Here is an 11,542-nt window from a genome sequence, read left to right on the forward strand (position 1 = left end):
AGCCCAAAGTATGCTCTAGAGTGATGAGGAAACTAGGCAGGGAACGATGTACAGGCATTTTATTGTTTTGTCTAGGTCTGTATATTTCTTGTGCTAGCTAAAGTAAAAAAGTTGATTGGTTTCTGGAACCCTTACAAAGCCTGTGTGTCTGTTTGCATCCACACTGTTTGTGTTCACAGAAATTTTTTAACTATAAAATCACTTCAGAAAGAAGCTACCTTATTCATTAATGACCTTGGCACAAAGACCAATGGTCTTTGCTTCATGCCCCTGAAGAGGTGACCTGTAAACTCAAAGTGCCCACAAGCCTGGTGTTCTGGGAAAAGGTGTTCTTAAACTCCTGGGGAGATTAGCAGGTCAGCACTGGTCCTATTGGCCTAAGCCAGCTGGGCTGTGAGGCCCTATTTCCACAAAAGGGTATCAGACAGAGAGCCTGTGCCTACAAATTGTGCCAGGGAGGCCAGGGAAAAAGACATTGCTGCAGCCTGGTTAGACCATGGGAATCTTAAGAGTACAGTGTGTGGTGGGACCCAAACCCAGCAATCTGGTGAGTGTCCAGCTCAGGGGAGCTCTACTAGGGTTGTGACAATAGTAACACTCCAAACAGAAGCTTCTCTTCCAAAAACTACATGTTCCAAGACAAAATGTACAAACAGCATTCTTTCCCTGTGGTCCTAGCTCAAAGGGTGAGACAGGAATGGAATCAGCAGACTGTTGCACATGAGTTGGAGGCCCTGGGGAGTGCTTTGAATTAGTTTTGGAATGTCTTTTAATCTAACCTCTTTGTATCAGTTATAGGTTATGCCGAGTAACTGTATACCACACTTCTTCATGTTTTGTCAAATGATGTGTATTTTTTGGTATTTATTTATTTATAATTAATGTACATGAAATTCTCTATTTCTTTTTTCTAACCAATCTTCAGGTATCTCAATGCCAGTACCTGTGTTTGGACTACAAGATGATTCCAAAGTGTTCAAGAAAGGTAGCTGCCTGCTGGCTGATGAGAGCTTTGTCTTAATAGGCTCTTTTGTGGCATTCTTCATTCCTTTAACCATCATGGTGGTCACCTATTTTTTAACTATAAAATCACTTCAGAAAGAAGCTACCTTATGCATTAATGACCTTGGCACAAAGACCAAGTTTACTTCATTTAGTTTTCTCCCTCAAAGTTCTCTGTCATCAGAGAAACTCTTTCAACGCTCTTTAAACAGAGAGCTGGGGAATTCAGGAAGGAGGACTATGCAGTCAATCAGTAATGAACAAAAAGCTTCCAAGGTACTTGGTATCGTCTTCTTTCTGTTTGTTGTGATGTGGTGCCCGTTTTTCATCACCAATGTGATGGCAGTCATTTGCAAGAAATCTTGCAATGAAGAAGTCATTGGAGGACTGCTTAATGTATTTGTCTGGATTGGCTACCTTTCTTCAGCTGTCAACCCATTAGTATACACATTGTTCAATAAAACCTACCGTTCTGCTTTCTCACGTTATATTCAGTGTCAATACAAGGAGGAGAAGAAGCCTTTACAGCTGATTTTAGTGAACACCATACCTGCTTTAGCGTACAACTCCAGCCAACTCCAGCTAGCACAAATGAAGAGTTTAAAAAAAGAGGCTAAAGTGATGGCCAAGGATTATTCTATGGTTACAATTGGAATACATCCTTTAGATAGTACCTCAAAGGGCAGTATTAGCCCAGACAGCGAAAAGGTTAGTTGTGTGTGACTCTGCTAGCCTGTCAACAGCTGCCATGGCAACCAATGGTATGTACTCAGAAAACTTCACCTAACTCTGAGAAGCTTTGATAGCTTAGGAAAATTAGCCCTGTCTAAGAGAACTTCAGTAGCATCACATACTCACGTTGATTGCAAACAGGGTTAAAATGCTATCAAATGTGCATTTTTTTCACACAGTATTTCAGCTGTTTTAAGTACAGGCTTTATTAAACTTATTTTTTTAGTATCCTAAATAATATATTTCTTAAAGAAAAATGCAATTTATTGTATTATTATATCATGGGCTGTGACGAAATTAAAGTGTTTCTTTTCCTTCTGCAAATGAAAACAAAGCTATTGTTTGGTTTACTTGCTGGTTACGTTTGAATTAATTTGTCTTGCTACAATGTAATTTTATTATCATTAACTGAATGCGCACTTTACAGGATTTTACAGGAAAAGAAAACATCAGTTAATTTATGGATATATATTTAAAATAAAATAAATATTAAAGAAAATGCTCTGAAAACCTGTATAGATCAACTATGTGAAAAAATTGGTGTTTTTATGGATATTTTTCCTTTCCAATTACAATTCTGAAATGTTGTTGGCCTTTCTACCATTTGTTCTGTACTTTAAGTTAGTTCTCTTCAAAAGTAAATTAAATTTGAATGTTCCTTTGTCACTACAAACATTATTGAACTCTACTTTCTATTTCATTTTATCCCCTATTCTGAATGTTTCACGTGCACTGGTTTAGACTTTAAAATATACTATTACAAAAAGCCTCTATTGAGCTTGGTTCTCTACTACATTATACTGATTTTACAACAGTGTAAGTGAGGTAACAGAGTAAAAAATCAGGCCCAACACTGCTAAATAATTTCAGGCTTAATCCCGTTGACATTTCTCTTCACAGCTCCCATAGGTTTCAAATATTAACAACTTCAATGGGCATTCTGCATGAGTAAGGAGTGGGCTTCAATAGAATATCTTTACCCATTTGTGTTCCTTGTTTTGTTTTAATGTTTCTATACTGAGAATAATTAGAAGACTGAAAAAGAAGTGTTTTTTCTTACTAGAATTTGGTTTTCCTCCATCACATATGCAAACTGTTTTGCTGTTGTTAGAGGGTTCCTCAGGAATGCTGGGCTCCTTGCATTATTTGGCTACAATCTTAATGAGGGATGTCTGGGCAGATCCTTACATTTTGTGGAGGCCCACTGAAAATAATGAGATTCTGCAAATGGTGTAGGATTCTACCTGCACAGATTTAAATGGCAGGATAGTTAGATTATTTAAAAAGCATCCATATTTTACTTTGATAAAAAGGCCTAATCATGCAAACATTTACTACCAGGTATAGCATGTGTTTCCATTGAACCCAGTAGTATTCCGTGTGGGAGTAAAATTACAGCTGTTGCTACTATCTGCAAGATTGCATCCAAATACTAGACAATTACATGAATTTTACAAACAGGTATAAGAAAAGCAAGGTACAGTCCAGTTTTAGAGCCTATCACTGAAAATAAAGGGTCACTATTAGGTCAAAAGTTATGTCTTCATTAAGACACTGAGTTTCACCAGTATAAGGAATGAGTAAATACTGAGTGAGGACTTTAGCATTTGGCCCCAAACCAAATTCCCTTAGATGATGAAAAATGAAATAATGTTAAAAATCTAATTTAGTGCCTATTGCGGCCTTGCACCAAGTGCATGGTGGGATGAGTCATAGGAGCCTTCCCTGGTGCAAAGAACAAGTCACATTTCAGTCTGCACTGCCTTCAGTGCAATCATTACTCACTGCTAGTGCATGTCTAGGAGATCATGGTGTTTACCTGAAGCACAATATTTTCTGAAGCTTCTGAGTGGGTGAGTGCTTCTTCATACAATATCCACCACTGGGCTGTGCTTTACAGACATAACTGAGCATTTAATTTCCACTGTTTATACTGTTTATTTTCTGTATTTTATTCAGCTTAGCCAATAAAAGCAGACTCCCCATTTCTAGAAAATTTCATTTTCTGTCTCTAACATCACTATTACAATGTTGCATTGCTCAGGTTGCAAACTGAAGGGAAATGTTGCAGTCTAAACAAGTGATTTTAATTAATTGTTTTACATTTCATTAAAGGATGTCTATTTATATATGGTTCTTTAAAACTTATTAAAATAAAATCTATATTTTAGACCTATGCTACCTCACAGTGTCCTTTTAATTAATTCATCTAGGTAATAGAGAATTTACCTTTCCATTAGAAAGCAATGTACAAGACATGGACATATGATACTTGATTTTTAATCTCATTAGCTCTCGATAGTTGCTTATGCTGAGAGAACAATAGTTTTAGCCCAAGAAGCCTCTTTAAACAAAGATGATGAAATGCATAACAGACAAGATGGATGTCTCTGGCTCTTCATAAATATCTTTGACAATTTGATTGCTACTGTACCTGATCCTGCAGCCTTGCTCTTGCAATATTCCCATAGACTTCAATAAGCTTTGCCTGAATAAGGACAACAGCCCCCTAGTTTGCAGTAATAGATTTGCAAGATAGTTAATAAATAGATATCAACTAAGAGATAAATTTTATTGTTGGTAGACATCAGGATTTAACAATTTCAAGACCAGAATTTATAGCACCCTGCTGATATCTAGCTACTGTCTGAACTGAAATGCAGTATTGCTTACTAGGGCTGGAGGGGGGAAATTATTCCACTTCATGAAAAAAATTAAGACTTTGACATTTGTTTTAGTTCCACATCAGAGAAAAATGAGAACTTGTGACATTTTTCATGAAAAAATGAGAGACACACACCACCACTACCCTAGGTTAACTCAGCCGTTAGGGCTCTCATCTGGGATGTGGGGGACCCAATTTCAAGTCTCTGTGCTCTGAATCAGCAGGCTGTTGGCTATTTTGGGGTGGGGGGTTCTCTCTCTCTCCCACCCTGGATCTGAGAAACATTTGCAATCTAACAGCATTTTTGAGGGAAAAAAACCTTTCATCTAAAATGTTTCAACCAGCCTCTGCTATTTAATAACTTTTCAACAGCATCTGAAAAGTGTCCAGTGACTTTAAGCTTCTGTTATAGAATATTTCCTTAGTTTGTGGCTACTGTGCCCATTTTTATATACAGTAGGACAAAAAATCCTCCATTTCTATGCCATTCATCCAATCATGTACTGTATGTATGTAATTGGTGCATAACGGTGCATTATATTTTGAATACATATAAATGTTTATGTAAATAAACACAAGAGAAGAATGTTTGTTGTATTTTGAAAAATTAAAATGTGAAATTGTGCTCTAATGTTTAATTGTTATCTTAAATCCCACTGCTAGCCAAGCAGATTAAAGCACTCAAATGCCATCAGTTCCTTTATAAACTGGAAGTTTGTCTTAAGTTATTGGAGTGGTTTTTTTGTTTGGGTAAATTTTAAGAGAACTATGTTTGCTGAAGGTTAAAAAAATATTAAAATGTCTTGTTAGAGTCAGACAAAGCAGAACAGCACCTTAAGGAACTTTATGACCTAATAAAAACATGGAAATTATGATCATTCTACCTTTCAACTGAAGGTGTTTCTCTACAACAGAAATGTATTTTGTTTGAATGAGCGATAAATATCTGACTGTAAATATCTCCATTCCAGCAACAAGCTACTTACATTATTTATCAGCCTATCAAATTCATTTGACTCAGGGGAGTATTATAAAGGTAAGATTACTAAGTGCCATAATAAACTACCATATAAAGGCAGTTTACATATAAATAAATTTTACCTCAACTCTTTGACTACAGCGCCATCGTGTGGTAGTTTTTTAAAGTGAATATTATCATAAACAATCAAAATGTGTTGTACCATTTAATGCTTTGCTTCCTGCCATGTGCATAAAACAAACACCTTCCTAAAACATCAGACTGTTAATTATACAGTACATATGATTTTATTTACAACTGTAATGTGTGTTAAAGTAGGATGGTTTTTAAAGTGCCCTCTCAAACCCCAGTGATAAGCACATGAGCTTCACCAGGCTTTGTAATGTGCAGCTAAAAATATCTAGCTGCATCTTGTTCACAAATTATCCAATTAAGGAAAAAAGGCTCCTTTACTCATTAACCAGTGGGGCACCACTGGGATAACTGTATCTGATGGAAACCTTGGTTCCAAAAATCATCCCATAAAATCCTACTTGTTCGTACTAAGATATTATAGCATCACTATGTTGGGCAGATCCTACTTTCACTTACTCCAGTTTCACACCAATGTGATTCCATTGACCTCAGTGGTATTACTCCTGATTTAAACTGCTGTAACGAGTCAAGAATGAGACCCAGTACCTATATTTCACATACCCATTCTGATTTCCACCACTGCAGCTCAATTTTCAGTCTTTCAAATCAGTCTTATCATCATCTTCATTATTTATGTTACAGTTGGGCCTAGCAATGTCAATTGGGACCAAGGTCTTAAACAAATCCTGCTTGTTCGCACTATAAATAGGCTGCAGTTTTGTGAAACAAAAGGGTTCTGGTTTAACAGAAACAGAGCCAGCACTAGGCATAACCAGACTAAGCAATTGCTTAGGGCCCTTGTGAGCAGCTCAGGGGAGCCCACATTCGCTTTTTATTATTTGTGGGTGGGTGGGAGGCAAAATATTCCTGCTTATGGCCCCTACTGGGGTAGCACCACCTCTGAACAGAAGGCAACTAAAGTAGACAATTCAATAGGCAGTAGTAGTTCAAAATAATAGAATCCAAAATCTGAATGACGATTGCAGTCTTTAATTGTTGCTTTCTGCATGGATAAGGAGTTTACTCTTCAATAAGTACAATAACCAGGTATTATTTTGCAACTAATTCATCACTGAAAAATTCATATGCACAGTATTCCACAGTGCTACAAATGGACAAGAATACAGGTATTTGGCTTTTTCAGTCACTAATAAAAATCAGCTTTTACAGTCCAGCAGCATGGGTTCATTATAATGAATTCAGATGTAGATAAATTCCATTTAGAATTAAATAAAAGTCCCAGATTGTTTCAATGTTATGCAAAGTGCATATTGCAACTCCAGTATCAGTGAATGTTTACATATAGTTATGTAGTTCTGTGGGAGTGTAGGAGGAGAGAGAGGAAGACTGCTTTACTGTAAGAAGTAGTCATGGTACCAGAATTCCTCTTTTTTTTTTTTAAATGCCTCAATTGAGTTAACACTTATTATGTAGTTTGCCCTGATTGTTGAAAGAGAATTCATCTGGTTCATCCATCTGGCAGTTTCAGCTGTAAAACAAGAGATGTCTGGTCTGCAAGTTTATCACTGCATGATTTCAGGGGACAACTGAATTCTTGAACGGCTGAAAATATGGCAGATGATATTTGGCAGGTTTCTGTGCTGCAGTGATGCTCTTTGGGGTGCATAACCAATTTGTTACAGTACTTACCACATGGCACATAATTATAGATGACTTTAGTATTGGCATCATGTATCTTGCAAACAGAACAAGATTCCAGGAACAACTACTTTAAGGTATGCTTGAACCTCATTCTATGAGACACTGATATTGCTACTTAGGTCACAGCCATTTTATCAGAGAGGCCTTTATTTCACCTGAAAATGTAAACTGTTATAACAATGATTCTAACATAGCATGATAAATATGTCCAAAAATTTATTAATTTAATAAAATCTTCACATACTTCAGTATCACCAGGAATCTTAAATTCATAGATTCTAAGGTCAGAAGGGACCAAATATAATGAAACGCTGAGAGGACAGATTCTTTCATTTGAACTCAGTGGGACTGCTCACATGTAAAGTTATTCACATGCTTCGGTATTTGCAGGATTGGAGCCTTTCACTTGTGAAAACCAGGATTAACTCCATTTAAATCAGTGTGATTACATCAGTGTAAAACCATTTCTAGACTAAGAAATTGTATCTTGTTTAAAAATGTGTTAATATGTTTTAACTAGACAAGGTGGGTGAGGTATTATCTTTTAGTTTATCTTTTAGAACTCTTCTTCCGAAACCTGCGTAAGCTCAAAACTTGTCTCTTTCACCAACATAAATTGGTCCAGTAAAAGATATTACCTCAGCCACCTTGTCTCTCTAATATCCGGGAACCAACATCCCTCCAACAATACTGCAAACAACAATGTTTTAACTAGCAATTTTGTAATACTAGTATAGGCACTCAGGGGTATTCAGGAACTACTCTGCATGTGCTCATTTGGGCAATAATCACCCAAAGGAGACAAGGAAGGATGAAGAGGAAGTGGGACATGGCCCTGTCTCCCCTCCACACCAGGTGACAGAACTTGTGGCAGTGGAGAGAGGAGTAAACTGTACCATTCTACAGGATGGTTCAGCATACATGCTTAGGATCTAGGGTGGAAGCGGGGCAAAAGGAGAATAGATACATATCAATATTTAATCGGGCTGTCGATTAATCGCAGTTATCTCAAAAAAGGGGGATAACAAAAAAAGTTGCGATTAAAAAATTAATCTTGATTAATCACAGTTTTAATCATACTGTTAAATAATAATAGAATACCAATTGAAATGTATTAAATATTTTTGGTAGCATGTCCTGTGGAATGGTGGCCAAAGCATGAAGGGGCATACGAATGTTAAGCATCTCTGGCACACGAGTTGGTGGGTGGCCAGGCTACCCCTTCGGTCTGAGGCCCCGCCCCTCCCTCTCCCTTACCCCCCAAGCCCAGATCCCCCTCTCCTCCTAGAGCACCTGGTGAAGAGCGCGTGGCCCCCTCGAGCACCGGGCTGGCAGCCTCCCCCCAGCTCCAGAGCACTGAGTGATGCACAGCCTCCCCTGGGCAGTGTGCGACCCCACGCAGTACTGGGTGGGTGGCACATGGCCCCTCAGGATACTGGGCAGGCAGGCAGCCCCCCTCCCACCTTAGAGTACCAGGTGGGCGGCCCCAGCACCGTGTGGCAGGTGGTCCCCCCAGACCACTGGGTGGGCAGACAGTGCATGGCTCAGTCCACGAGAGCACTGGACAGGTGAACGGGACCCCCACACACACCTTGTCCCTCTCAGATTTTGGAAGGCACTTCAGAGTCTTAAACCTGGGGTCAAGTGCTGTAGCTATCTTTATAAATCTCACATTGGTACCTCCTTTGCATTTTGTCAAATCCGCAGGGAAAGTGTTCTTAAAATGAACAACATGTGCTGGGTCATCATCCGAGACTGCTATAACATGAAATATATGGAAGAATGTGGGTAACACAGAGCAGGGGACATACAATTCTGTTTTCTTTCTTCACTGCCACTGTACCCTGGGATTTTTATAACTCCAAAATATCTTTCCAAGACAAAAGTCTCTATTAGATTTTTTTTCACTGCAGTGAAATTCATTTGCTTCCAATTATTACAAGCAGTTAGACAATCTAACAGCTATATTCTTGTATATGATTCTTCTTTTTATTTGTTGTTCTTCACAATTTAGTATCCTCTTGAAACTTGGAGATCATATTATTTGATCACAATCTAAGTCATAAAAGGGACAGGGTAAGGTTGGGTACCAAAATAAAAATTTTACTACAGGAGTACAGTTTTCAAGGAATTGAATAGTGGGGCATGACTTTCCTTTTCTGCAGTTATGTTGAAAATATTTAATGATTTTTTTTACTTTTCCACCTATTTTTATATGACTATACAGCACATTATTTTTTTTCCAGAAAGATTTAAAAATAAGACCTTTTTCAAACAACAAAAGTGTAAACCTTTTTAAACCTTTGGTACTCTTCAAAACAGTAAAAACATTTACAAGTGTCTGCTAATTTCTCCCCTAGTCATATAAGCCATACACTCTGTTCTCATTACTAGGATGTAAGTGATTGACAACTTTGTCATGGGGCAGATCCTGATATACATATTGTAATGCTTTGGGGAAATCTATGTACAACTTATGGATTCTGGTTGATCTTATGAAATTGCTGTATCATTGAATGCATCAGGGAGATTCCATGATTTGGGGGAGAAGTCATGTGCAGGAGATGGGGGTCCTGGACTCATTGGAGTACTCGGACCTAAGCCCGAAGAATGCTCAAGAATAGCGAGGAAACTGATGCAAGGCAATGTATATAAGTGTTTTATTGTTTTGTGTAGATATGTATATTTCTTGTGCTAGTTAAATTAAAGTAAAGATTGGTTTTTGAACCATTACAAAACTCCAGTGTCTGTTTGCTTCCACTGTCCCATGTCCCTGAAGAAGTGAACTGCAAACCCAGAGCGCCCACAAGGTTGAAGCTCTGAGAAATGGTGTGCTTACACTGTTTGAGAGTCTGGGAACCCAGCACTGGTCCTGGGGGCCTAAGGCAACTGGGCCATGCAGACCCACTTTGGTGAAGGGTGTCACATTGTCTGAAGAGGCTCAAGACTGTGAGTGCCTACCTCAAGGTAGACTCTCAGAAAATAGGGCAGACACCCCAAACTGGTGGCGGGCTCTATAATTAGATTTTACAAAGCCAGTAACAAATGTGAACTCCTGGATCACAATTCCAGTCTTCCACAATTCCATGGAGTCACAGACAGTCCCCTTAGACTCTACAGTCTATCTTGCCTCCCAGAGAAACTGCACTTTGTGATAAGTAGACACTTACACCAAAAAGAAATAGACACACCACATTCAGGTTGCTCCCAGTCCCAAGAGACCAGTCACTTACTCCAGAATCAATTGGTAACCTAGATCTCACACTAAAAAGACAATGCTAGTAGCCAATTCTATAGTTAACTAAAGGTTTATCAGCTAAGAAAGAGGGCTCAGAGTTATTGCGAGGTTAAAGCAAGTAAAATATACATACAAGCATAGGTGCCACACCTAGGGGTACTGAGGGTGCAGCCGCATCCCCTTGCTTGAAGTGGATTCCATTACATACAGGCTCTCAGCACCGCCACTTTACAAATTGTTCCAGCACTCCTGCATACAGATGAGTCACAGTCCAAATGGTGGCATAGCTGGAGGTGAGCAGGCCTGCATCCCACAGTTCCAGCAGAGCTGAGAGAAGGCAGCATCCCCCCTTACCCCTACCCCCCAGAGGCAGCCTGAGAGGGAAGTATCCTGTGGAACTTGGATGTTGGTAACACCCTTTACTTATTGAGGTTTGGGTTTTTGCATCAGGGGAAAGCCTTGGCCTAAGCTAACCCTGGAGGGTATACGGGGGGTGAACAAGAGGAAGAGGCCCACGGAGGACAGTCTTAAGCAGCGTTGGTTGCCAGACTACTGATAACCCAAAGGGCCCTGGGTCGGAGCCTGGTAGAGTGGGAGGGCCCAGGCTCTCCTCCCCACAACCTCCTTGGCAGTCATGACCACTGTGGCCATGCTCTCCAAGAGAGGGCCCTTACAGATACAGATAAGTGAACTCAATGCATGCAACATCCCATTAGTTTCATGAAGTTTAAACATCAAATACACTCTTATGCATTTAACAATCACTTTAGTCTATACTAATACACAAGGGAATTGGCCTAGGGCTTTGGCTGATCTGGCACCTGGCCTGCCAGCATTACAAAGGGGTAACACACAAACAGCCTGTACCCAGGAAGCGTGCCAGACAGGCCAGGGAAAGAGACAGTGCTGCAGTCTATCCAAACTTTGGCCAGTGCTTAATTTTAGTTAGTTGAATTTATATTCAGTACTTCTCTACTACAGCTGCTTTTCAGTGATGTAATTAAACTAGCTCAGTGGTTTGAGCTTTGGCCTGCTAAACCCAGGTTTGTGAGTTCAATCTTGGAGGGGGCCATTTAGGGATATGGGGCAAAAATTGGGGATTGGTCCTGCTTTGAGCAGGGGGTTGGAC

General features: G+C 39.3%; 1 protein-coding gene across 3 annotated transcripts in view; it reads left to right on the plus strand.

Moving 5' to 3' along the window:
* Positions 1-8,826, plus strand: part of HTR2A (5-hydroxytryptamine receptor 2A) — a 54,689-nt gene extending 45,863 nt beyond the window's left edge. For all 3 annotated transcript variants that reach the window (XM_043500523.1, XM_038410362.2, XM_038410331.2), the window contains one exon: positions 926-8,826. In XM_043500523.1, coding sequence (XP_043356458.1) covers positions 926-1,725 — 800 coding nt within the window. In that variant the 3' untranslated portion in view covers positions 1,726-8,826. The remainder of the gene's footprint in view (positions 1-925) is intronic.
* The last annotated feature ends 2,716 nt before the right edge of the window (positions 8,827-11,542 follow it).

This window comes from Dermochelys coriacea, chromosome 1 (assembly GCF_009764565.3).
Source record: "Dermochelys coriacea isolate rDerCor1 chromosome 1, rDerCor1.pri.v4, whole genome shotgun sequence".
Classification (NCBI taxonomy): Eukaryota; Metazoa; Chordata; order Testudines; family Dermochelyidae; genus Dermochelys; species Dermochelys coriacea.